The sequence below is a fragment of the Hyaena hyaena genome, unplaced genomic scaffold, assembly GCF_003009895.1.
Source record: "Hyaena hyaena isolate Hyena2069 unplaced genomic scaffold, ASM300989v1 scaffold_212, whole genome shotgun sequence".
Classification (NCBI taxonomy): domain Eukaryota; kingdom Metazoa; phylum Chordata; class Mammalia; order Carnivora; family Hyaenidae; genus Hyaena; species Hyaena hyaena.
This window is the reverse complement of record NW_024080845.1, coordinates 271391-298366: the sequence shown is the minus strand read 5'-3', so window position 1 is coordinate 298366 and position 26976 is coordinate 271391. Positions and strand designations below refer to the sequence as shown.

Below are 26976 nucleotides of genomic sequence, written 5' to 3'. Positions count from 1 at the left end.
TTGGCCAGAGTGGGGTCCCCTCTGAGATGCAGAGGCCTCTTCCAAGCTTATTCAGGTTATTGGGAAAACTCAGTCCCTTGTGGCTCTAGGACAGACGTCCCCATTTCTTTGCAGGTTGTCAGCTGGGCATGGCTTTTAACTCCTAGAGGCCCTTCTCAGATCCTTGCCATGTGGTGTCTTCCATCTTTAAAGCCAGCAATAGAGAATCTCCCCCACATCAAATATTTCTTATGCTTCACATCTCTCTCACTTGAGGAAGAACCCAGTTCCTTTTAAGGGTTCACTGGATTAGATCACCACCCAGATCATCTTCCTTTAGATTATCTAAACGTCAATAATTAGTAATCTAGTCATGGGGGTGAAACTTTGTCACATTCTCAGATTCCACCTGTATTCAGGAGAGGGGATTATACAGCATGTGTTCACTAGGGGCTGGGGGCTTGAGGGACCATGCGAGAATTCTGACCACTGAACAAAGGTTTAAAAGTGGAGGGACGCCTGGTAGTTTAGTCGGTTAAACCTCCGACTCTTATTTTGGCTCAGGTCATGATCTCATGGTTCGTGAGTTTGAGCCCTGCATCAGACTCCATGCTGACAGTGTGGAGCCTGCATGGGATTCTCTCCCCCCACCCACCCACCCTGCCCCTACTGGCACTCTCTCTCTCTCAAAATAAATAAATAAACTTAAAAAGTGGAGCAGGCTGCTCAGGGTCACATGACAGCTAAGTGGTGGCACAGGGATTCTAACCTGACCTTACCTCATTCCAAAGCCGATGTTCTTTGCCAGCACCTTTGGGGAACTTCCCTTCAGTACTAAGTTACCAACTTCCCTAATATACAAAAGACTCTTGCAAAACAATATCACAAATTTGAAAACTCAACAGGAAAATAGTTGAAGGATATGAATAAATACCACATATGAGAAAATACATATGACCAGTAAACAAAGTCAATTTGTTCATTCTAACTCATACTTTAAAAATATTTTAAATGACAAAAGAAATTTTAAAAATGACACTGAAATAATGTATCACATTAATTTAGCTCTTGTAATATGTTAGCCACTGTTCTTAGTGCTTTGCATGTCTCATACCCCCAACAACACCATTAGATAAATACTATTATTATGCCCAGCATCTGACTCTTGATTTCGACTCAGGTTGTGATTATCCGTTTCGTGGGTTCAAGGCCTACATTGGGCTTTTAGCACGGAGCCTGCTTGAGATCCTCTCTCTCTCTCTCTCTCTCTCTCTCTGCCCTTCCCCTGCTTGTTGTGCTCTCTGACTCAAACAAATAAACTTAAAAAAATATAAAAGCTTCTGTGGCTTAGAGAACATCAAGGTGCATCACTGAATATGTGTCATGGTAAAACATCTAGGGGCTGATCAAATCTGGATGCACAGAAGAGGCAGGGACCTGCCGAGCTGGGCTGCAAGACATTTGCCCCCATCCTGACTCACCATCCTCACCTCCACATCCCTGGTAGTCAGTGTAGGCTGCCCCTCGGGGTGGGGAGTTTTACTGCCCACTGCCTCTGGACAGCCAAACTCTTGACTTTGGTGGACAGTCCTTGACAGTCCTAACAAAAGCATAAGTGGTGAAAAGGCACATGTTTTGAGGGTGCAATGCTGGTTGGAAACTTCAGACAAGAGACATTTCAGAGTATCAGGTCCTTATCGGCAGAATGGGGAAAATAATGCCATCTTCTTGAAACTTGAGACTTAGTTATACTGGGTGCAAAGTGATCTGAATAATGCTTCTATGTAGTTAAGTGTGCAGAAAATATTAGCTCCTTATGCTTAGAGTTCTCTTACACCTGAAATGACTTTCCTAAATGTGTGTGTTTAAGAGATTCCTTTTCTGTGTGTGGTGTCCCCTCAAAGGGAAAAACTGACTCTGTCTGGTTTCCGTTTAGCGCTCTTGCCTCATTTCCCTTCAGGCAGTAGAGAAGCCAGCTTGAGAGCAGCGGCCCACACCTGTGAGGAAAAGCCCCTGTCGTCTTCAGCCTGCTGACACCACCAATATGCCAGGCACACTGAAGCTCTTTAGATTCAAAAGTAATTTCTTTTTTCATCACATGTGAGGTCTGTGGGACATAGTGGCTTTTATGACAGTAGTGCAAATTCTGAACCTTGGAGGCAGAATTTATAGATGCCTTTGCTTATTTTATGTAGTTATCAGTTTGGTTATTCCCTTTTTGTGTTCTAGCATTGTGCAGGGTGAAAGATAAGAAATCTTAGTTTCAGGTGACAGAAACTCAACTCAAATTAGCTTAAATAAGGAGAATTTTTTTTTTTAATTACAGAGGTCTGAGGAGTATCTCATGGAACACAGTGGGGCCTTAGAAGCTACTGGAGCCAGGCACCAGGAGCCTGGGAGGATTTCCAACTCCTCTGTTATTTGCTGCCCCTTCTCTGCAGACTGAGTTCTTCCATTTTTCTGTGCTGTGGAAATGCAACCATCTGCAGAGAGCAGCCTCTTCTGGCTCAGAACCAAAATTGCTAGGGAGGAATTTTGATTGGTCCAGCTTGGGTGAGGTGGATACCCCTGGACCAATCAGCAGTGGCCATGGACTGGGGTCCTGCTGTACCACTGTGTTGGCTCCTATATTAACTATAGTGAAGTGTGGAAGAAGAGGGGAGGCACTAGGCAGATACTAACCATTCTGGTCTACAAAAGTCTCCTTCTCCTATAGTACAGGATAGTCATCTTGTTTCCCAGGGTCTGGCTCTCAGGTGGACAAAACTCCTTTTCCTTCATATTGGGTAGGAGGAAGCAGTTCTTTTAGTTATTTTGGTTTTTGTTTGTTTAATGTTTATCTCTTTATTTTGAGGGGGGGAGCAGGGTAGAGGCAGAGAAAGAGGGGAAGAGAGAATCCCAAGTAGGCTCCTTGTTGCCAGTGCAGAGCCTGACCCGGGGCTCGATCTCATGAACTGTGAGATCATGACCTGAGATAAAATCAAGAGTCACACCCTCAAGTGACTGAACCACCCAGGTGCTCCTTGTTTTGTTTTGTTTTATTTTGTTTTGTTTCAACCATGACCATGTGATCTGAGAGGAAGAATAGACTACTCATAAAACATAAAACCTAAGTTTTCTGGATTCATTGAAATAATAGCAGATCCTGGAAAATTGTGCTCTGAAATGGCTTATGGCTGTTTCTGTAATATTGGAAAGTGTTGGAGTTTAGTCTTGGGCTTTAAATGGAAAATAGCCCAAATATCAGCTTCCATATTGCCTTGTAGTTTGTCAAAGTTATGAATTTTCATGGAGCTTTTTATCTTTCATTATAATCAAATTTAGCCTTTATCACACATGTAACAGTATCAGGGCAGTGATCTTGTCACCTTCAAAATGTCCTGATGCTATTTGCAGATGTGGGAGGAGATGGTAATGTTGAGAACCAAGGGGATACACCTATTTGGAAAATCCCTTTCCTGAAGCTGAACCCTCCCACTCAGTTTTCCTTTCCTCCTCTCTGTTAGATTTTATTTTATGTTTCCTGCCCACATGAGAAGCTGGGGATAGGAATTAAAGCCTCTTGCATGGGGGTTGGTAAAGATCTTGTCACTGACTTTTCTTCTCTCTCATCGATTTCTTCCTCTTCAGAGTCAATGGCCTATTTAATGGACTGAAGTTGGTTTAGCTCATTGTGACTCTAAATAACATGCCCCCCTTCAAGTGCTCAAATCACAATGTCCATTAAACCAACTGAAACACACAGTGAGAACTGAAGGGTAAAAGATGGAGTAAATGAACACACTGCAGAGAGGAGATAGGCAGGCTGGAAGGATCTCAGCTGAATTCAGGGGTCCACAGTGCCTCTATATCCTTTCTCTTTCTCTACTGCATTGGCCTTCCCTACTGATGATGTGGTCAATGATGATGATGACGCAGAGTTGAAGTTCAAGCAAGAGGCCCACAGACTGAAGATGCCCTAGGGCAGTGAGACAGACTTCTTTATCAGAAGACTCAGGGACAAGTATACCTGGCCAAGCATACCAGTTTTTTTGGGGAAGAGAACACATGGAGCCAGAATGGGTATCTCCATTGCAGTAGCCAAATTAAAGTCTTATGTGTGTTAAGTGCTCATATGTATTTAGTGCCACTGTATATTTAGTACCTCACCAGTCTCATGCATACTTAGTGTATAACAAACCTTTAGTAGTCACATGCTTTATGAATATTAGGTTCTTTTGTTCCCTACCCTTTCCTATCTGTTTGCATTACACATGTTCTACCTACTAACCACTTACTAATACTTAACGTAAACTGAGATATTTCTATTATTGAAGATGAGTAAGCCTTACACACTTACTCATCTTCAATCATTGAAATAAATATTTTCTAAGAGCATTGCTTCTTACAACTTGATTACATAAGACCCATTTTTAGATGTACTGCCCTATACAAGCCTAATGATGAAAATTCTTCTCTTATTTGGTTTTTGGGCCTCCCACATTTGTTCCCCTACTTAGGCTCTCTCCTTCTGCCATTCAGCTCTGGAAATCTCAATGAACACAACTCCTGGGCCAGATTTTTTGTGCATGACTATTATTGCTGACTTCCACAAGGTGCTGGCAATAAAACCAGCTGGATTTGATGCTGCAGTAGCAATGTGGACCACCAGTGCCTTGACCTGGTTAAATACACATTCAGGGAGGAGGAAATGTTCTGTGCAGAATGCTTCTAATACACAATGTGTTTTCGTATCCTTAGGGTTGATCTGATCTAACATCTCATTTAGAAAAAAATAAAAAAGGAGAAAAGAGGCTGGTTGCTTTTTTAAGGGACAGATGAAGATTTATTTAAAATCACAGCTCCGATTTGAGGAAGGTGCAGTGGAGTGGTTATAGATAGGCATTTAATTAACACAGGCTCAACTAAACCTGTTCATTGAAAAGGGGCTGGGGAGAGAACTTATGGCTCAGTGTTAGATGACATGGTGAACCTCTTGTTCTCTTTGTCAGTCCCAGTGGAGAGATGGTGATTCCAGACCTTGTTGTGGGCTTTTGAGGTAGCATGCTCCCTGAAAGCAAGCAACACTTGCCAGGGGCTATACTGAAGATGTACGTGCTGAAGCGGTGGAGTAGGAGCCATTGAGTGTGGTTTATTGAGAGAAGGGATATCAGGCTTTGGCTGGTGCCTTCCCAAGGGATTTCCATGATTATTATTTTTCCTCTATGTGTTATTTTTTCAACTTTTTATTAAGAAAAATTTCAAACATATGGGAAGTTGAAATATAACTGCAATGAATGCCTGCCATCTGGAATCAACAATCACTAACATTTCGCTCTATCTATCTAGCTGTCTATAGCTGTGTGTACAGTTTGGGTTTATTTTACTAAGCCATTCAGTTGCACATACCATTACCCTTCACCTCTAAATACTTCAATATATATGTCCTAAGAATAAGGAGGTTTTCCTACATAACTATAACATCAATAACACTTAAGAAAGTTATTAATAATTCCCCAGCACTTCCTAAGATTCATTCTACATTCATATTTCTGCAATAGTCTTACATAGTTGGTCCCCAACACCCCCCACCCCCCGCCCCTCACAGTCCCTTGCAAACCATTCAAAAGTCATGCATGGCATCTGGTTGGATTTTTTTAACCTAATTGAGGACTACAATTTTATTTTGTTACTACTTTTTTTAGTCTTTTTTATTCTTAAATACTCCCCTCATCACCTTTCCCCTTTTTAAAATGACATTGGCTTTTTGAAAAGACCAGCCCAGTTGCTAATGGAATGTGTCTCACATTTGAATTTATCTGGTTGCTTCCTTATGATGTCATTTACCTTATTCCTCTGTCCTTTATATTTATAAAGTGATAAGTCTGAAGACCTGGTTTGTTTCAGGTTAAACACTTTTGGGCAGGAAAACATACTAAGGGACGCCAGCTACTTGGCATTCAGAGTCACGTTAAGAGGCACACAGCAGTGAGATGTTTGTTATAAATGGTGCTAACTTGCTAGACAGAGTAGATGCTGGTAGCAACCCAGTCTCTGAGTGGGGAGTGACTCCACTGTAGATTCCTTGGTGGGTATTGTTAATTAATTAATGTCAATCCACTCTTCTGTATTTTTAAAAATTTTAATTCCAGTATAGTTAACATCCAGTGTTATGTTAGTTTTAGGTGTACAGGATTCAACAATTCTGTACATCACTCAGTGCTCATCACAGTAAGTGTACTCTTAATCCCCTTCACCTATTTCATCTACTCATCTCCCCTCTCACCTGCCCTCTGATAACCATTTAGTTTGTCCATGGTGGATATTTTAGACAGAGCTTTTGGCAAAAAGGAGAAAAAGGCAAAAACAAAAACATAAAACAGACACCTATTCTACTACCTCAAGAGAAATGCTATCTAATTAGAGAATATACAGTTGCAGGAACCCAGGGTTTGTCTTTGTGGTTGATTTCATTTTTCTTTCCTCTGCCTTCCCCTTCTGATGTGCAGGTCCTGCTCCCAGTGTCTTCTCCATGCAGTGGCACTTTGGGTTGGGCTGACCTAAAACGACATGCTCTCTCTCCCGCAGCTCATGGGGTAGTCTCAGGTACCCCACCCCCAACTCCCTAAGGGAATTCTGATCACATCAGCTTGTCTTTCTTGGATTGGGCCTCACAGGTGGTGGGCAGGCTGCTTACAAAGGCTTCCCTCTACCTTGGTCCAGTCGTGTGTGGCCAGGTGGTCAGTATCAAATGGATCCGCCACTCACCAGTGTGGGCAAGTGACTTCCCTGAGACTCAGAGTCCTCACCTGAAAATGTATCTAGCTCATTGGGTTCTGATGAGGACTGAGTGAAATAATTCATATTAAATATTTAGCACTAGGTCTATGAGATAGTAAGTGCTCAATAATAAACACTTTTCCCCCCTCAGCTACTACAACTTTTATGTTCACTCAGCAGAAACTGTGGACAACGCTGGGGACAGTGAGGCTAATTCCCTGGGAAGAGAATGTGAGGAAGATACTCCAAAACATTTCCAGGGTAGTAGAAAAACTTTCCATTTATCTACAATTTTTCCATATTATAGAGGTATCATTTCAGGCCCTGGGTTGCAGTAGACAGAGTCTGGAATGTTTCTTCTTTGCATGTATGTGCCATTAAACAAATAAACAAAAAAACTGATGTACCTGATATATATGGGAATATGCACTGATTTTGTGGGAGGAAAGAAAATTTCTCACATAAGAAAGCTAATGAATTTCAAATGTAGTCTGCATGTATTCTCAAACATTCTAATGTATTCTTTCTGATAGGTATTAACTTAAAGTCAGTACAATACCTGTGAGAAGGAATACATAGTGATTAGAGTAATTATTCTATAGTAATTCCGATCTTATGTATCTTGTGAAGTTTGGCAGTGGGTTTAGTTCTTAATTTATTTTGTTAGCATCTCTCTGCAAGAGCTGTCTCTCTGTACTGTCACAGACTGGTACGTTGAACTGGCTGTTCTTGGCTTCTTAACCATGGCACCTTAGTTGCCCAATGAAAATATCTAACAAATGTCAGCATTCTTCTCATGTTTGTGGTTTTGATTGCGTTTTTATACCTGGGAAAAAATTAGCATCATGTTTTGAAGGATAAAAGAAGATTATTTTGATATTAAGAGAACATTTGAAAGCATTGACCTCAGCAGGTCAGTCTTAAGATTGGAAAATTTTCAAAGTGTTGTCTTTCACCTACAGATTTAACCAGCCTTTTAAAAAGTGGTAATTTGGGACGTGCCTGGGTGGCTCAGGCGGTTGAGCTTCCAGTGCTTGATTTTGGCTCAGGTCATGATCCCAGGGTCATGAGATCAAGGCCCACATCAGGTTCTGTGCTGGGCATGGAGCCTGCTTAAGATTTTCAGCCCCCTATGACCCACCTCTCAAAAAGTGGCAATTTGGAATGCTAATGAAGGTGTGGTAGGATGGATGCTCTCACGTGTGTTTAGCGGCATTATTACTTATCATCTTTCTCGAAAGCTGTTTGTGTCAAGAACCATAAACATATTTATGGTCATTGGCCCAATAATTCCACTCCTAGGAATCTATTTTGTAGAAGTCAGCAGACATGTGGATTAAGATTTATGCACAAAAGTGTTTAGTGCAGCAATCATTATAATGATAGAAAAAGTGGGAAGAGTCTAAATGTCCAATAATATGGGACAGTTGGTGCGTTGTGTCTTATCCTTATGAGCATGTATTATGCAGCCCTAAGGGGTTGTTGAGTAAGAGTGTTATTCAGTGAAAATGTTTAGCATGCTTTTAAAAGCAGGAAATAAAATTGTATATACAGTAATGATTCTGCTATAGAAAAATTAAACATGCCAAAATATTAATACTGATTTCCTCCCAGTAAATGAGTTTGTAGGGACATTTTTTCTTTGTTTTGTTTTGTTTTTTCCAAGTTTCTACAGGGTGTATATGTATGTAATTTTCATAATCAAGAAGAAAAATTGACGTGAGAAGACAGATATGTGAACTGTAATTTTGAAGTGGAGTTTTAGGTTTTAAGGTTTAAGAAGAAAAATCATCCCAATAGGCCACAGGAACAAATTGAAGTCAGAAATTCAATGAATTGGCCTAAATCCTGTAGTTACTTAAGATGGAATTTTAAAATAAGGCATCTGTTTATGGGGGAGTTTCAAATGTGAGAACTGGGCGAAGGTGAACTTGGAGGAATTTTGTCTTCCTTTTCTAACAACAACAAGTACATAAATCTTACTTGGATATTTGAGAGGGGAGTAAAGCATCTTAATAAGAATGAATACTATGTACTCAGCCAAGAAACAAATCATCCCCCAAAGAGTTAATATCCCAAAGAATTAATAGGTAACTCAATTGCTTCTTACCAAGTTGGGGTTCATTATGTTGATGGGTTCTGGATGATAGTGTGGGACACTACTTTGGAACATCACTTTCAGAAAATTAGAGAAAAATGTTTAATACAGCAGCCTGTGCATTCCTTCTCTTTGTTTTAGTTTATTATTGAAACTCAGAGGACTACAGATTGCAAGGTTGGCTTTGTGATTTGGGGGTCAAAAAGATATTGGCTTTTAAAAATACCCTTCCCCCTGCAAAGTATTTTTCTTGTCTTACAAGAGGTAAATTACTTGTCTTACAAGTAATTAAAATCAAACATCTTTTTCTTGGGCCAAACCTTTGCCAGGCATGTATGTTTATTGCCAAATTCTAAAACTTCCCAAGGAAGGAAAAAGCTTGAATTTTAGACCAGAATAGTGCTTTCAAGTCTGCATTATTGATACAAATGGACAAGATTGGCTGTTCTTGAAACGTAATAAAACCTGCTGCCTATTCTTATAGTCGGTCTTGATGTCATGTCTTTTTTCCTTCTTTCTAAAATATAGTCATCTCATTATCCAGAGTGAATAAGAGGCTCTGCGTATGTGCCACTAAAATACTTGTCCTTGATTTGCTTTTCCTTTTGTCCTGAGATCCATTGCTTAGGAAGTGACTTCTCCATCTTGTTTCATGAGTCATTCTGACGTGGTACCCCAAACTCCCTCATTGATCGTGCCTCCTACTTGAACATCATCCCTCTAATATTTCCCTTCCTTGTCCACTTGCATTTTTTTTCTATTTTAGAGTTTTGGTTTAAAGGCGAATATTGCCAGGGCACCTGGATGGCTCAGTTGGTTAAGCATCTGACTTTGGCTCAGATCATGATCTCACGGTTCGTGGGTTCGAGCCCCACGTCCGACTCTGTGCTGACACCTAGCTCAGAGCCCGGAGCCTGCTTCGGATTCTGTGTCTCCCTCTCTCTCTGACCCTCCCCTGCTCACACTGTTTCTCTCTCTCTCTCTCTCTCTCAGAAATAAATAAAACATTAAAAAAAATAAAGGTGAATATTGCCTATTACATGTCTTCTGTGTAATTTTATGTTACTTAGTGGTATCAAACTTCTTTAACATATTAAGAAATATTTCCACTAGCCAACTCAAAGTGCAGATGTCAAAAAGCGCATTAAAATGGACAAGTGGACAAAAACAGGAAAGAAATGAAATCCTTACCATGAAACAGTAAACAGAGAATTCAAGTAAGTGAATTAATTTGGTTTTATTTGTTCTAGTTGCTTATTCCAAAAATCAGTGCCTCCATGTGTGTTTCTTCCAGAAACACAAAGTTGGCTTTCTGGGTATTTTCTCCTTAGCTGCCTTCTGTCTCTTACACTTAACACTGGTTTTATTTCTACAATCTCAAAAGTCTCTGGCTTGGCAATGGGAGGAGATAAAAACATTTTTACCTGTTGTTGGTTATGTTTATTTAAACAAACTCATGCAACTATTGTTGCTTATAGTTGCTGGGCTTATTTCTGCTGGCCTGGCAGGGTTTGTGTTGGCAATGGTGAGGAGATGCTATCAGCAGTTCATTGTGTAGTGTTTGTATAACGGGACAGGGCAGCCGGCTTCAGCCAGTTTTTTAAAAAAATGCATCGGATTAGTTGAATGATTTTATTAAGGTGCCTATCTGGTTGGGGAGTTGCAATCTGTGACTGATGACACAGTGCTCAAGTCCCTAAGAAGCCCTCAGCCACAACAGATAGACTGGGTTAGCAGGTTACTCAGCTCCTAGAACATAACCTGCAGTGGGCTGGCCACCCTGCTGAATGGGAGACAAGCATCAGTGAATGAGAACACTGGCAAAGGCAAGATCCCCAGCTATGTTGTCCTTTGATGCCTCAGGTCCTTTGAACCACAGAGGATCCCCGGCTATTCCAGAAACTTCAGCCAATGGAAGATCTGCTGGGTTTTCCTTAGTTAATAGCATTTAAACAAAGCTTTCCTTCAAGAATGGTCATCCTGTTAACCACCAATGAGATAGCTTGGAAACAAGAACTTTAAAGGTACCTGGTGCTTGAGTTTACTTCTTTACTCTTAAAATGAAGTCACTGCTCAACACTGTGACTATAGAAGCATAGAAAATATGGATTTTTTCAGCCTAAGCCACTAGCATGTCTCCCAGCAAAGGTTCTCAAAGTGTCGTCCATGAGACAGTAGCAGCAATAGCACCTGGGAGCTCATTAGAAATGCAGAGTCTTGGAGCCCCTGGGTGACTTAGTTGGTTAAACATCCGACTCTTGATCTCAGCTCAGCTCATGTTCTCAGGGTCATGAGTTCAAACCCCACATTTGGCTCATTTCTGGGCATGAAACCTACTTAAAAAAAGAGTAGAATCTCAGCCCTACCCCATACCCAAATCAGAATCAGCATTTTAAGAAAAGTTTTTTAATGTTTTATTTATTTCTGAGAGAGAGACAGCCTGAACAGAGGAGGGTCAGAGAGAGAGGGAGATACAGAATCCGAAACAGGCTCCAGGCTCTGAGCTAGCTGTCAGCACAGAGCCCGATGCGGGGCTCAAACCCATGAACCATGAGATCATGACCTGAGCCGAAGTCGGACACTTAACTGACTGAGCCACCCAGGTGCCCCAGAATCAGCATTTTTTTAATCAAGCTCCTCAATTATGTGTGGCACAGGAAGCTTTGAGAAGCACTGTGATTCTTAGGGACTGTACATTCTGCTTGCAGATACTGTCAACTCAGTCAGTAGAGGTTTCATGTGAAAGTCTTCCAACAGGATTTGGGGTGATGGAAGTTGACATGTGGTTTGTCCTCTTTCTCTACTAAAAGAAGTAGAGCCATGGTGAATTCCAGCTAACCAGAACCCAGTTCTCTAGCCACTTAGTACAAATCCTTCTGTGATACAGATATAGTAAAAGTGGCCAGAGGCAGGGTTGAAAATTCTGGTAACCCCACTGTCTTCACTATAACCTCCTTCCCCACTTGGGAGTACCCAAATCGTAGCATTCTTTGTCCATGGAAAGGCCCTCCCAGAACTCTCTCTGATGCAGATGATGTATTTTTTTCTCATAACGTGCCTTTGGCTCATCTAGTAGGTGCCCTGTGTTGTCCTGGGAAGCCAGGCCACCACACCCTGACATGTGACTCATAGGCAAGACAGCACCATGTGATAAAAGAGGGAAGGGGGTCTGTTCCACCTCTGGGCACAGAGGCCCATGTGTTATGTAATGCATTTCCTGACTTTAATTATTTACCCGTCTTGCCTTGCCTGTCCCCTGTCCGGACTGCTGTTTGCCTTGTTCTGCAGCAAAGGAATTTGACCTCTCCAGGGTTTAGATCTCACTCAACCCTGGCCATTTCTCAGCATGGTTTTTCCTCAGATGGTAGTTTACTGGGGGCAGAGGCAGATTTTCCAAAGTCTGCTGTGGCTCAGGGCATCAAGTATGTCTTCATATAGAGAGACATTTGGGCAGAGGCTAAGCTGATTACAGGGCTCAAGTGAGGCCCTGAACACATTTCAGATTTGGAATGCAAATTGTTGTCTGCAGTAATTATAGTTTGTGCCATGGCCTTGCTCGGCCCCCGTGGTCATTATCCTGGTGCAGAATAAGCAGCTTTGTACTTTCAGAGTGGGAGGTAATGAGGGGGAGAGGGCCGCTTGAGGGACATTAAGGGTGTTTCAGAGCCCATCCACAAGTCTGAGTGGGTGTAGGACAGACCCAGATGTGTGTTGGAATGCCAACCGCTGAGAAACTCTGTGACCCATGGACCAGGAATTCAACCTCTCTGAACCTCAGTGTCCTCCAGTCTCTGCCTTGGAAGGTTGCCATGGTGATGAGATGGTGATGATGTGATGAGTACTCATCACAGTGCCTGACACATAGGAGGTGCTGAACGAGGGGATGTTTCATGGCCTACCAGGTGCCATAATGGCAGGGGTCTGTCACGCCCTTCTTTAATGGCAATTCCCAGGCACACATCAGTTACCCCTTCATCCTGCAGAGGGACTCATGACTCCCTCATGCTTCACAGGTCTGCAGAATTGACAGAGGCTTAGAGTACTGGTTTGGTCAGACTTCCTGCAGGTAAGTCTACCTGTGTACCCTGTGGCAATTTGATTAACATCTTGGAGCCATGGGATTTCTTGTTTGTAAAATAGACATCAAAATTGTATATGATTTACTGTGTTGTTGGGAAGATTATCTGTGAAAAATGCATGTAAGGTTGAGTGCCAGTACTTGACTTAATGTGTAATGGAGGTACTATTGCTATCTCCTTTGTAGAGATGAGGAAATCAAGGTTTTAAGGACTAAGTGATTCCCCCATGTCTGCGGCTCATGTGTGGTGGAGCATAGACTCTGGCTCAGCAAACTGCCTATATGTTTCACATTCGTGTCAGTGTCACTCTCCCTAAAGGTGCTCAGAAATCACTGCATGAGTATTGCCAGCATCTGCTCCCAGGGCTCTACTCCTCAGACCTCTCATTTTTGTTGACAAATTCTTTTATTTATTTATTTGTTTATTTAATTTTTTTTAGAGAAAGAGAGAGAGTGGGGTGAGGGGCAGAAGGAGAGAGAGAATCTTAAGCAGGCTCCATGCTGAGCGTGGAAGCCAATGTGGGGCTCGATCCCACGACCCTAGGATCGGGACCTGAGCCAAAATCAAGAGTCAGAAACTCAACCAACTGAGCTGCCCAGGCCTCCCACCAAATTCTTTCTTAAATTGGGTTAATCATAATAATATTATTATTTACTATATTATATAATGATATGTATAACATACCATATTTTTATATTAAATGTAAATTTAATATTAAATTAAATCAAATACAAATTTAAATTTACATTAAAATATAAATTTATATTGTCTTGTGTGGTGGATTCTCTTATTACTCCCATTTGACAGATGATAAAGTGGAGGTACAGAGAAGTTAAGTAAATCACCAGAGGTTACAGAGTGAGCATAGCACTGGGATTTGAATTCGGGTTGTTTGGCTCAGAATTTCTATTCCTAATCCCTGTGCTAAGCTGCTTTCACTGATTTCCAGTCTACTTCCCAGATGCTATGCCTCTGCCACCGTGGCTGGCCTCCGGGTTCGCAGACCTCCTCAGCCACAAGCTAGGGCCTGTTACTATGTGCTTGGCTTTACCTAGCCTCATAGAGTGGATCTGAGGACTCTTCTCACAGCCCCCAGAAGCTCATTCAACACAGGAGGAGGCCATTTGTGCCTCAACCTTGTACGTTCTTAAAAAAATAAAAATCAGCCTTTCATTTTAATAATGACACAACCCAGAGGTGAGGTTCCTGTTATCACACTAGGGGAATCTGGGCAGAGGTGATTGGAGTTGTAAAGTCAAGTGGCGGGGGAATTCCTTCTTTTCTCTGTAAATTACTCATGTGAGAGCTCTGTGTGATTTCACATTATGGGAGAGAATGGCTCTGCTTAACTCCTGTTGGGAGAGGAAATTTACCTCACTTTTCATTCAACAAGGAGAGGGAGTTGGGAAGCATCGAAATGGAATTTTGTTGTTGTTGTTACATTCCTTGCTTTGAGTGGATATGTTTATATATGCGTACTTTAAAATAGGAAATAAGGTGCCAAGACATATCACCAGTATTATATAGTCAGGGGCACTGTTATTAACAAAAAAAATTCATATCTGGTCATGTGTCTGTTCTTGCTGAAAATCTTGCTTTCATTTGCTACTTTCCACAGGATAGAGTTGGAATTTCTACCTTGGCTCCAACCTTCTCATCTCCTAGCCTTCATACCCCATCCCTCCCACAGCTCTTGAAACATCTCCCCACCTCTCTCCTTTGCTCTGGCTCCCCTGTCCCCAGCCTGGCAACCCCTACATATCGCTAATAAACTGCTTTTGCTGGGGGGACCTGAGAATTGTCCCTGGCTGCATCCTCAGTGTTCTTGCTATTCTAAGGCCATGGAACACAACAGACTGAGCAGTAAGCATTGTTTGTAGGTCTCCATTCTCTCTGGCCCATAAGTTCTCCGGTGATATTTTTTGTAAGCCCAACACTTTGAGTACAGAGCTGGACACTTTTCTGTTGAACGAAGGACCCCTGCGCCCTCTTCACGCATGCCTGTCTGCGTTTCTTCCCTAAGCAAGGTCTATGGATAATAGAGACAATGACTGGTGATAGAGCTGGAACATCAGGCTATAGGCTCCATGAGAACAGGGTCTGCCCTATTGATTGCTCCAGCATCTACACTGTGGTTGATGTTCATTTAGTAGCTATCAGACAACTGCCTGAATGAACACTGTGGTAAGGAGCCATGTTACAGACCTGATTCAAATCCCTATCCCACCACTGCTGAGCTTGGACAACTTCCTTCACCCCTCCGAGCCTGCTTCCTCCTCTATATAAGCTAAGGAAAATAAAAGTAGCTATCACATAGAGTGGTCATAGAATGAAATGTTTAATGTCTGGTGCATAGTAGGCATCCAATCAGTGATGGTTGTTAATGTTTAATAATTAAATTAATTAATCACAGGATATATGCTGAAAGAGAATCAATAGGGTGTCGTTTATAGAGGATAATATAGAGGATAATGGTGGGGCAAGGGGTGTGATCCATTAGGCAGCTTGGGAGGGAAAGTTTCCTGTAAGCTGGGACCAAACTATAAGAAGAACCCTGCTGCAATGTGAAGATTTGGAGGAAAGAGTTTTCTGGAGAATAGATACAAAGGCCCTGGGGCAGGCAATACCTTGATGAGGAACAGAAAGTGTGACCAGAGCTTGGGAGAAGGAGGAAGAGTAGAATGAGATAAGGTCTAGGGAGAAGACAGAGGCCAATTGATGCAGGGTCTTGTGGGCCAAGGGACAGTGTTTGGATTGAATTTGAAAAATGAGGGGTGCCTGGGTGGCTTAGTTGGTTAAGCATCTGACTTCAGCTCAGGTCATGATCACACGGTTCATGGGTTCGAGCCCTGAGTTGGGCTCTGTGCTGACAGCTAGCTCAGAGCCTGGAGACTGCTTCAGATTCTGTATCTCCCTCTCTCTCTGACCCTCCCCTGCTCACGCTGTCTCTCTCTCTCTCTCTCAGAAATAAATAAAACATTAAAAAAAAAAAAAAGTAAAGTGAAAAGAAGTGATTCAATGCTTATGCTCAGAATCATTCTGTGGGATCAGATTTTGGATGACTTAAGCTTTAACCTAACTTGTGTTCTGTGTATATGAACTAATCCCTAGAAATAAAACCCAGGTTTGTTTTTGTTTTTGTTTTGAGAGAGATCACCAGCAAGGGAGGGACATAGGGAGAGGGGGACAGAGGATCCAAAGTAGGGTCCGTGCTGACAGCACCAAGCCCAATGTGGGGCTCAAACTCACTAGCCGTGAGATTGTGACTTGAGCTGAAGTAGGATGCTCAAGTGACCAAGCCACCCAGGTGCCCCCAAACCCAGTTCTGATTGATTTAAGCAGAAAAGGAATTTATTATTTATTACAGGATATAGGAAGCTCAGAGAATTTGGGAAGTATTAGGGAACGAAGAATGACCTCAAATTACACCACCAAACATTTCCTACAAGCACACCATTGCTGCCATTGCTGGGTGGATATAGATAGCATGGGTTGTGCCAACTAATGTGGCTGCACTCACTGCTCCCACCACCACAGGAATAGAGTCTGCAGTGTCCTTGCTGGTCTCACACCAGCTTTTGATGCCAAGTCTGGGGTCCGGGTATCTGATTGGCTGAGCCTAGTGCATGCTCTCATTCCCTAGCTGCAAGGGACGCTGGGAAAGAAAGTGTGTGGCATCCTCATCCTTTTGGTAGAACAGGAGCTCCCGTTCATGAGTTGGAGCTTTCCCAAACCCGGGAAGACAGGTGAACTGCAGAGTGTCCAGAGGAATAAATGGTCCTCAGAGAGACATGTGGAGTAAGTGACTCATGGAGAGTCCCTCGGCCTCAGCAGCTTTCATCAAGAGGTGGTAGTACTTTAAGAAAGACCAGATTGCCTTCCTCTTAGACAATGATTTAAGAAAAATAGTGCCAAATTTGGAAGCAACTATTTCTCAATCTGTTGAGAGACTAGGAACTATTTTTTAAATTAATTTAATTTGTGCAGGTGTGTAGGGTAGCATGTTTCCCCCATGTTTATCAAAGATTTGCATTCCTGTTGGAAATGCCCTAGCCATTGTCAGAGCTTCTAATTGCTTCTTGTTATGGCCACGTGGGGCTTATTGTCCAAGATTTCGCTGCAAAGTTTATTGTTTATCTTAACACCGTCTCCAGGAAGCAGCATGCGGAAATCTCTGAGCCTTACCAGGAAGTCTGACTTAAAGAGACAGCTTCCAGGACAGAGCACTAACCAGGGAGAAGGTCCTGAGCTTCCCCAGGGTGACAGCTGGAAGCTTTTTCTGAGTACCCCGTGCTTGGTTTGCTGGTTACCAGGGTTTGGGTGATGCCTTTCTGATTCTGATTTAAGGAAAAAAGTGGCAGTATTTACTCTTCAAGTACACATGGATCCATACCAACCAAAATAAAACAAAAAACCACTTTCACTGTGGTGTAGGCAGAATGAATGCTCTGAATCACAGGGGAAGATGCACTTTTTCAATCTCTTGATATTTTCTTGGAGAGTATTTTTATCTTAGTCTTGAACTTTTTAGAGAGGCATGGGGATTTCAAGGAAGTCAGCATTATAACATTGAAAAGTAAATAGGACTTAAGTTTTTACCACTTTCATATTTTTGTTTTTTCTATTGAAACGAAGAAGGGAAACAGGAAATTGCAAACTTCAATTGCCTTTTTCTTATTAGATGTCTAGTTGACAGCTGTCATTCAAATCAGGGTAAAAATAAAATTATTTCAGATTTGGTACCAACTTGTCAACTTGCTAAGAGGGAAATTTGAACCAATGTCCATAATTACACCAGAAACCTCCTTTTCTACTTGAAAAAAAATAAGTACAGAGATTATTACTGTGCTTTTTTTTTTGGTCTTAAAATTTTTTTTAACGTTTATTTATTTTTGAGAGAGAGAGACAGAGTGGGAGCAGGGGATGGGCTGAGAGAGGGAGACAGAATCCAAAGCAGGCTCCAGGCTCTGAGCTGTCAGCACAGAGCCTGACACAGAGCTTAAACCCACAAACTGTGAGATCCATGACCTGAGCTGAAGTTGGATGCTTAACTAACTGAGCCATCCAGGCGCCACCCCTCCCCCCTTTTTTTCTTGGTCTTTGAAAAAATATTTTACTATGGAAAAATTTAAACTTATGCAAAAATGGAAAGAATGGTATAATAACCCCTCAGTGTTCTCATCATCTTTTGTTCTGCTTTTAAACACATGTATCAGTTAGATTCCTGCAGACCTCTCTACAACCCCTCGAGGGATAATGGAATCATTATTCCTGTTTTACAGATGAGGAAACTAAGGGTCAAGGAAGTTAAGAAGGGAGTTACCGGGTCATTCAACTAGTCAATGGTAGAGCCAGAGATCAGAGTCACTGCATTAATTTGCTGTTCATTATTCCAGCCAGCGAACCTGTTCCCAGAGATTATCCTTATGGAGAGCTCTGGAGTCAAAATAATGATGAAAAACTGTTTTATACAAGTTATTTCTACTTTTGTTATATATTTTTAATTCAGAAATTCGGTTTGTCAAGACTTGTCTTTCCATATGAGCACATTCCTTTTTAAAATCCTCCTGAGTATTCAGGTGTTAGGAATACCACTGCTCATATTCAGATTTTCCACTTCTAATCAATTTTGACAGGATTGCGCCAAATAGTAACTCTCATTTCCAAGTAAGGAAGCTCTTTGGCTGATAGATATCAGCTAATCAGTTTTTAAGCCTTTCTTTTTCCTAAGAATCGGGCAGAGGTCAGCAGCCCACTGGAGTTTCACTTTTAACTGACAATAAAACAAAGAGGTCTTGGCAGTCCTTTGAAAAAGCTGTACTCAGGGTGTTCGTGTTTCTGAGCAATAAATCGAATGGGCTATTTGCCCCAGTGCCCCAGTCTGCAGCATGTGGGAGTTCCCAGGCTGCCCTCGCTTGTGTTCATGAAGGAGGTGGAACCCCAGAGACCTGGCCCATGACTCCTTCACAGAAGGGAGCTTTCTGTATTTTTCATTTGCTTTTTAAAATAGCTGTCTATGTGTTGCTTGCCAAAATAATGTGAGGAATTTGATTATAAAAGTTCAGATTTGTTTAGAGAGAAAAAATACAGTGCTCGTAACAAAACCAGCAAGATAAGCATCCAAGATTAGCCATGATTAGCAGTCTGTTGAGACTTCCATGTTCAAGCCTCATTTATTTTTAGTGCTTGTGTTGAAACCATAGATGAAGACTTTTCTATTTATTCATTCTTGACCTTGGGCAGCCAGGTTTGCTCCCACATTCTTCTCATCATTTTGTAATCTTGTTAAGCTGGGATGTTAAGCAGGTCTTTAGAGCATCAGCATTTTCGAGGTCTGAGCCTCTTGAGTTAAACCATCTTGCATCCTACCAGCCTTGGCCTGGAATGGGGTGCGGACCCCCCATTTGTCAGTGATTCATGGTGAAGGGGGCAGAGTAGTTGTTCAAGTTTTGCTTGGATTAACCTCATTTCCGGCCCTGAGGAGTGAATATGAAGTCATTCAATAAGAGTGTATGACCACAAGTAACTCCCGGGCTCTAAAGACTTTAAAGTTCTTTTTATTTCTCCCTGACTTGCCATGCATTATGTCTTCATGACAACCTAGTAATACCACCCAGCAGTACCATACCACCCCTGCCCGTCATAACACAATTTTTTTGCTTTTTCTTAGTCTTACTTGAATTCGATAATTCAAGTAAGATCTGTGAAATAATGATTTCCTGATACTGGAAACTTGGTTAAATCAATGTGCAATATACTATTTGATTTGGCCCCTGCTATACCATCCCATTCCTGTGAGATTGTGTCACTATCAATTTCTCCATTCAGTTTGTGGAATCATTTTAAAATGTCAGGCTTCAAATGAAATATGGTCAAAGACCCTGAAATTCCCAGCCATGACCAAGCTTTTGTGAAACCTGTGGCTTCTTGGGTACAAATAGGAAAGGGATTGAAGAATCAGAGTAAAATTCAAATGGAGGAAACCACCATTAGTCACCGGCTTTAGTGAAGTAATTCTACTGAAAGTTCACCATTTTATTTTATGTAAATGAGCTGATCACAACCTCGATGAATACGTTTCTTCTAATATTTTTGGTGAGAAAACTGCTTGAAACTTCTCAACAGAGAATGCTGTGAGGTATATAGAATGACAGCACAGGAAATATCACTTTGAGTTCCAGCATCACGAGGAAGCATGTGGTACTATCTTAGATAGATCTGCATTATGGCACTAGTTTCTTTAACGTCCCATACGAAGTTGCCAGCAGTATGGTTTTTTAACCAGATGTGGGAGAACAGGGCCAGTTTTTGCATTATAGGTGCCTTATGGGTATTTCCCCATTATAAATATCTAATGATTCAGCTCCACACACTTAAAGAAAAACATTATACCCTGAGAACCCATACCCCCATAATTTCATAGGTTTTTTTTTTTTTCTTTTTTTTCTTTTTAGCATTCCACTCTGATCTGATCTGTGTAGAATTTATCTTGGAGAGTGTGAAGTAGGGCTTTAAAAGGAAGCTTTTCTTTCCAAGAAGTGAATTACCTATTTGTTAGCCATCCTTCTCTCCTCCAGTGGTTTGCAGTCCAACATTTGCCATATGTCAAATTCCAGAGCATCCTGGGGCAGGTTTCTGGCTGTCCGCTCCAGGGGCCATATGCACATAGCAGGAGCCTGGAAGTCAGCCTACCCAGGCTCCACTCCCGACCTGCCACCTCTAGGCCCTCTGGGGCAGGCTCTTGCCACCTGTTTGAGTCTCAGTTTTTAAAAATCTGTACAGTAGAGATAACAGTGAGGCCTCTCTCAGGACTCTTGTGAAGGTCAAGTGAAAAACTGCACGGCAAGTTCTCCTATGAAAACGTCAAAAATCTGCAGTCACTGTTTATGGTTTTAGTAACTGTGGCTTTAGGATGTTTTAGTATCTGCACACAGGTGCACTTTCATCATGAATTATGTTCTCAGTGTTGACAGAGTTAAGAATAAGTAACCGAGAGGCGACATGTCAAGTCATCTTTCATGTTTGCAGAATGTTCACAGGCCAGGGGCTAATGAATTCAGGGACTTCCATACCACAGCGTGCTCTGCTGTGTGGGTCTAAAATGCGTATGAGGTGGAAGGATGCTCTGGATGTTAAGTGAAAAAAGCAAGCGGTAGGATAATGTTGCCATTCCATTTATGAAAAATATAAATAAAAAATAAAATGTGTACACAGTGACTTGTGTGTGTTTGGACAGAAGGAAGTGTCTGGAAAGACTGCGAATTTGGTGGCACTTGGGTCAAATCCAGCTAGCAACTGTGTTTGTGTGGCCTGTGTGGCACTTTTTAAAATAATAAATTTCTTGCCAGCATTTTAAAAATTGTGAGATTTTATATTAACCTGGAGTTTCCAGCTTCTCTTGAAAAACTGGAATGTCTGGCCCTCAGTTAGCTGGAGCTGACCTAGGGCCAATATACTCAGTGGCGCCCACGGGCCCACCAGGCTTTCCTTCCGGGTACCTGACCCCTGGCCCCGGAGGCATTTGGGTTTATAACCCCTTTATCTACTGCTGGCTTTGACATGGGTGCCTGTGGCAGGTGGGATTAGGGTGGAGAAAAAAAATCAGGGCCTTTGGGAAGACTCCCTTTTTTACACTATATATTTATGTATGGTTTGAATATATTATAATGACACCATGTTACTTTTAAAATTTAAAAATTAGGGGCGCCTGGGTGGCTCAGTCGGTGGAACATCCAACTATTGACTTTGGCTCAGGTCACGATCTCACGATTCGTGGGATTTAATCCCATGTTGGGCTCTGCGCTGACAGTGCACGGAGCCTACTTGGGATTCTGTGTCTCCCACTCTCTGCCCCTCCCCTACTTGTGCCCTCTCCCAAAATAAATTAAAGAAACTGAAATTTAAAAATCAGTAGAAAAACATATTTGAATACTTGGTAGGATCCCAGGTGCCATGGAGAAAAAAACCACATTCCTGTTCCTCTAGAAGCTCCTGCCATAAAGCTAAAAATGAACCTGAACTCTGTACAGCAAGCGTGTCATATTATTGAAAGTTTCCTCCCAGATGCCCTTTGCATGGACCAATTTCATTGCTGGAGTTCTTGCTTCTGGTCAAAGCAGGGCTGTCAGAGGAGGTGGCCATGCCCTGTTCTTTCCTTCCTTTTCCTTTGCCAGGGTACCTGCTGGCTCTCCTGCCCTTCCTCACTCCTCCACTGCTACCTGCCCTGGGACCCACTCAAGTTTCACCTCTTCCACGAAGTGCTGCAACTTCTTTCTCGGTTTCTGGGTTTCGGTTCTTCTTTCTCATTCATAGTCAGCAGCCAGAAGTCAGGCTTCATCATTCTCAGATTAGTTGATGTGAAGGTGTCCTCCCTCCCCCAGAAAGGAAATAAAGTCTGGTATGCCATGGTCATTTTACATTTCCTTTGGATCCTCATTGGGATGATTCTGGCCTTGGTGGCTGGGGCTCTGTGAAGTGGCTTGTTTGAAAGCCAGAGTAGTGGCTGGGTTTATGGGAACCTCTATGGGTCCTCTGGAGATTGACATTCTTCATTAGCTGAGCTGTTTCCAGAGCTGGCTAATTTCAGCTTGTTTGCAGGCCATGTTCTGTACAGGAGACTAGGCCAATTTAGGAATGTCTTCCCTCCTTCCCGACCAGCCAGCACCTACCCCAGGCTTGCTTTGTGGGGAGTCAGACTTTTGGAAATAGGGGATCCCAAGATTGAGCTGAAACCCACCTTTTGTGGGCTCTGCTGTTTTTTTTTGTTGTTTTGTTTTGTTTTTTTTTGACATGCATCGCTGAGTGCCAGACCTGGTAGGTACCACATGTGGGCTTTGAGGTGACCCAGATGGTTGCCTGAAAGGGCTGAGCTTTTTCACAGCAATTTCACTTCCTTCTTTCTCCAAACAGATAGGACACCTTCAAGCTCCTTGAAGCAAGACCCAAGTCTGTCAGAGCAGTGGTTTTAAAGCATTTGCTTTTCTTGCAAAGCACCTTGTGGGCCTGCACTTCACCTCTATTGCTCTTGCCAGTTCTGCCTAGAAAGCCATTCAGAATTCTACCCATGTATCTCCTGCTGTGAAAAGCCTTCCTAGACTTTGTCCCCATAAAAAATACATTTGCTCAGCTCAGCTATTTCTTGGCCCCCTCAATCTTTTTCTTTTCTTTTTTTTCAAACCCTGGCAGCCCTTATTTTGTTCTCCAGTCATTAGTGCTTTGAGAGCCCACTGCCTTCTTCTGTAATGTCTACAGGGCAAAAGGCTCTCTCCAGAGGCTCTTTGTTGGGGGGCAAGATCCCGGCAGCATGACGGTGGAGAGAGCCTGCTTTCTTGTCCATTCTAGAGTCGAGTCTTGGATTGAAGCTCGTTCTCTCTTTGCTGAGTTCCCCACTTTACTCAGGGCTGAGACAAGTGCAGGCTCTTAAAAATCTGTGTATTTGTAAGATAGCCTCTGGAAACCTTTGCCTAAATCTTTGCAGCTAAGATTTGTAGATCAAATAGTACTCCACTAGAAAACTGAAAACTAAAAACAAATCATAGAAAGCTGCACTAGAATTGTATGTCCTTGGATTTGAGACCCACTGGTACTACGTAAGGAGGGTGAGGATGTTGAATTGTTTGTGGGGAGGAGTTGAATAGGGCATAGTTTTCACCTGAATATGCAGGCCACTGTGAGACAATCTGTGTCCCCCAAGGAGTCTGGGTTTTGTGAAAGACAGGCAACCTGGACAAGGTGTTCATCCTGTGAAAAGACCCCGTTTGGTACAATGAGAAATGTCAGCCAGGAGCTACTCCCATAATATCTCTGAGAAGAGGGGCGCCTGGGTGGCTTAGTCGGTTAAGCGTCCGACTTTCACTTAGGTCATGATCTCGCGGTTCGTGGGTTTGAGCCCCGCGTCGGGCTCTGTGCTGACTGCCAGCTCAGAGCCTGGAGCCTGTTTCAATCTGTGACTCCCTCTCTCTCTGACCCTCCCCTGCTCATGCTGTCTCTCTCTCTCTCTCTCCTAGAAATAAATAAAACATTTAAAAAAATTTTTTTTTTAAAATAATATCTCTGAGAAGAGCAGTAAGGCCTTTTGTGATCCACATCAAAAGCAGAAAGGGAGGTTTCCAGAGGCAGCTATTTTGAAGGGGGTTCTCAAGAGAAGATTTGCCTCAGGAAAAAAAAAAAAAAGAAAGAAAGAAAAGAAACGGATGGGTGTGGTATTTATCACCACTCTCATTTATTAGTTGCTATGAAATTGGGATTCAGTGAGGGCTCTGTGTCCTGGGCAGGGCTGCTGACTCTTGGGTTAAGTTCAAGTGGACTATTGATTCCGCTCTGAAGATACAGAGTTCTCCCAGCATCCCTTCTCTCTCCGTCTCAGCTTGATGTTTGGGTTTCGGTCTGCAAAGCTCCAGACTCAAGGCCTGAGATTCTAGCAGCGAACCCTTTCTTTAGAGCTGCCACAGTGCCCAGCATGGCTTTAGGTGGGGACCCAGTGAGCATTGTTTCTTACAGGCTGGAGATTGCCAACCAGACACTGAATTTCTGGTGTGCCTCTGAATGCCCAAAGGCACAGTGCTCTGAAAAAGCAGCAGCAGGCAAGGAAACCGCCGGAGGTGGGGAGCTCTTGGCTGGTGTGGTCTCAGCTTCTGACACTTTTAACTGATGGCCCCCTGTCACTTCCTGTCATGCAGCCCAAGTGGCGGGGAGGAGTTCCTTCAGGGAAACCATGCTCTGCTCAGCTCAGAGAATCCTGCCTGCAGGGCTCCCTCGCAGTTAGGGGCGGGGGACTCTGCGTGGATGAGGTCGGACCGCCCCATGGTGTGGTGCTGCTTCTTTGTCCGGGCGCAGGTAAGCTCCCTGCGGCAGAGCCAGCCGGGAATGATGGTCCAGCTTCCAACTCCCACCCGTGCCTGGCTGGGTGGTGCCAAGCAGGAACTGAGATGTGGGAGGGCGAAGATGTCTTTCACCGAGAAAAGGAGCAAGGAGCTGCTGTTAAAAGCACCTGGGGTGATGGAGAGGGACTTCTGTGTCACTTTAGTGTGAATCAGAAAAGAGCTGTGTGGTTGTGTTTAAGACCACAAATGGTTGCTTGGTGGAGATGGTGAGTTAAGTGAGTGCCTAGCTGTTAGTGCTTCCTTTAGCATCTGTGATTGGAGGAGAGTGTGTGAGTTGGGGGGGGGGGGGTGAAGTTCGCTCTTTGTTCCACGATGGTAGTATTTTAATTTTTAAGAGATGTGTTTTCAATTAAGAGGGGGGAAAGGGAGAAAGGATGCATCTGTCCTCTGGTGTTTTTTGTTCCGGGAGTTTTTTAAAGTGGATTTCCAAGATCTTCTCTTCTCCTTTGGGTTGAAAGATGGCTGAAATTAACTTTGGAAGTTCATTCTGCTTGAAACGACTTTTTTGTCGGTTTCCTTAGAGTGAGTCTCGTGTTTTCAATGTGTTCATCATTGAGAAGATGAAGACAGATATTATCAGAGGAGATTCAGACTCACTGGTGTTCTCATTAAGAGTGTTGATGCCTGGTTTGGTTATGTCTGAAGGAACGGCTGGAAGTGTTACATTTTGACAGACTGAAGGGTGGTTAGAAGGCCTGATGGGTTATTCTCTGTCCCTTTTCTTTGTGGGTAGGTGTTAAAGCTTTGGAGAAGCTACCTCTATTTTCCAAAGAAAGTGTCCATTGCTTTTTCTGTTTCTCGTACCGAATCCTGAAACTGATTTTTGTAATGCTGATTCTCACTCTCATACATGACCATTCTAGACATACATTTTTAATTGTTTCATGTAATTTGGTTTTATCATCTTTCTCCTTTCCCATCTGACTCATCCAGCTGTTTACTAACCTGATAAAGAATAATTTTTGAGCCTTTGAGATACAGAAATTGACAGCATTTAAAATGTCCTAGTACATGGGGTGCCTGGGTGGCACAGTCTTCGGCTCAGGTCATGATCTCATGGTCATAGGTTTGAGCCTCGCATCAGGTTCTGTGCTGACAGCTCAGAGCCTGGAGCCTGTTTCAGATTCTGTGTCTCCCTCTCTCTCTGCCCCTCCCCCTACACATGCTCTGTCTCTGTCTCAAAAATAAATAATAAAATAAAATAAAATGTCCTAGTACAATTTAGTGATAGTTAATGCAACATAAATAAAAAATAATACATTGCTAGATATCATTTATTAGATACTTTTCACATTAGTAAGCACTTACCATGTTAGTGCATAAAACTCCTGCAACACTATAGAGTTGACTATGATTATTATCTCCATTTTTCAGAGGGTAAAACTGAGGTATAGAGAAGATAAATAATTTTCCCAAGGTTACCTAGCTGGAGAGCAGTGGATCAGGCTTCAAGCTTAGGCAGAATGGATCCAAAAATGGCATTCCTGGCCATTACATACTACATGAGGATTTCAATCATGGGGCTTTCCACATCCACCTGCAGCATCTTCAGTAACACTTTGCTTTCTTACCCTTTGGCAAATCAGCTCATTCTGGTGGATGTTTGCTATGGTCCAATTAGTGGCTACCTAAGAGGCATCTAGACAAATCACTACCTTCTCTGGACTCAGTTTCCCTACCTGTCAAATGGAAATTTCTCTAAACCCATTTTAGTTCTGATATGAATCTAAGGTATGTAAATATCTTACACAAAAAGTAAAAAAATAATTCTTTCATATTTGAAAGTTAAATGAGTACATTTAAAAGTACATTTCTCAAGGATATCAACTGGAACTTAAAATATAATCGGCTAGGTGGCTGTTGACCTTTATTTTGCTCTTGAAAATGTTACTGAATAAATTTTTTTTTCTTGGTTCTGAGAGTCCCCGGAGAAGGAGTCTGGAGGAATTGGGGCTGGGTATGGGAGGGGCAATTGGTAGATGGATGTGGTGGAGAGAGCAGGAGGGGAGAAACCCTTTAAAGGTCTCATAAATCCCTCTTCTGAGAGGTGGCCAAGGTAGTTCTGTATTGGAGGGGAAATGGTAGAGTGTAATGATTAAGGCCATGGATTTTAAGACCACACAGATGTAGGTTTGCATCCCAGCTCTGTCTCTTACTAGCCATGCAATCCTAGGCATGT

General features: G+C 42.5%; 1 protein-coding gene across 2 annotated transcripts in view; it reads left to right on the top strand.

Moving 5' to 3' along the window:
• The window catches only part of ARHGEF3 (Rho guanine nucleotide exchange factor 3), a 271390-nt gene that overhangs the window by 68045 nt on the left and 176369 nt on the right, over nt 1-26976 (top strand). The window contains exon 1 of one of the 2 annotated variants that reach the window (XM_039242448.1): nt 24662-24750. The exons of the other annotated variant lie outside the window; for it this stretch is intronic. Coding sequence (XP_039098379.1) covers nt 24700-24750 — 51 coding nt within the window. The 5' untranslated portion in view covers nt 24662-24699. Of the gene's footprint in view, nt 1-24661; nt 24751-26976 lie in introns of those variants that run through there. 2 annotated transcript variants of the gene reach the window in all.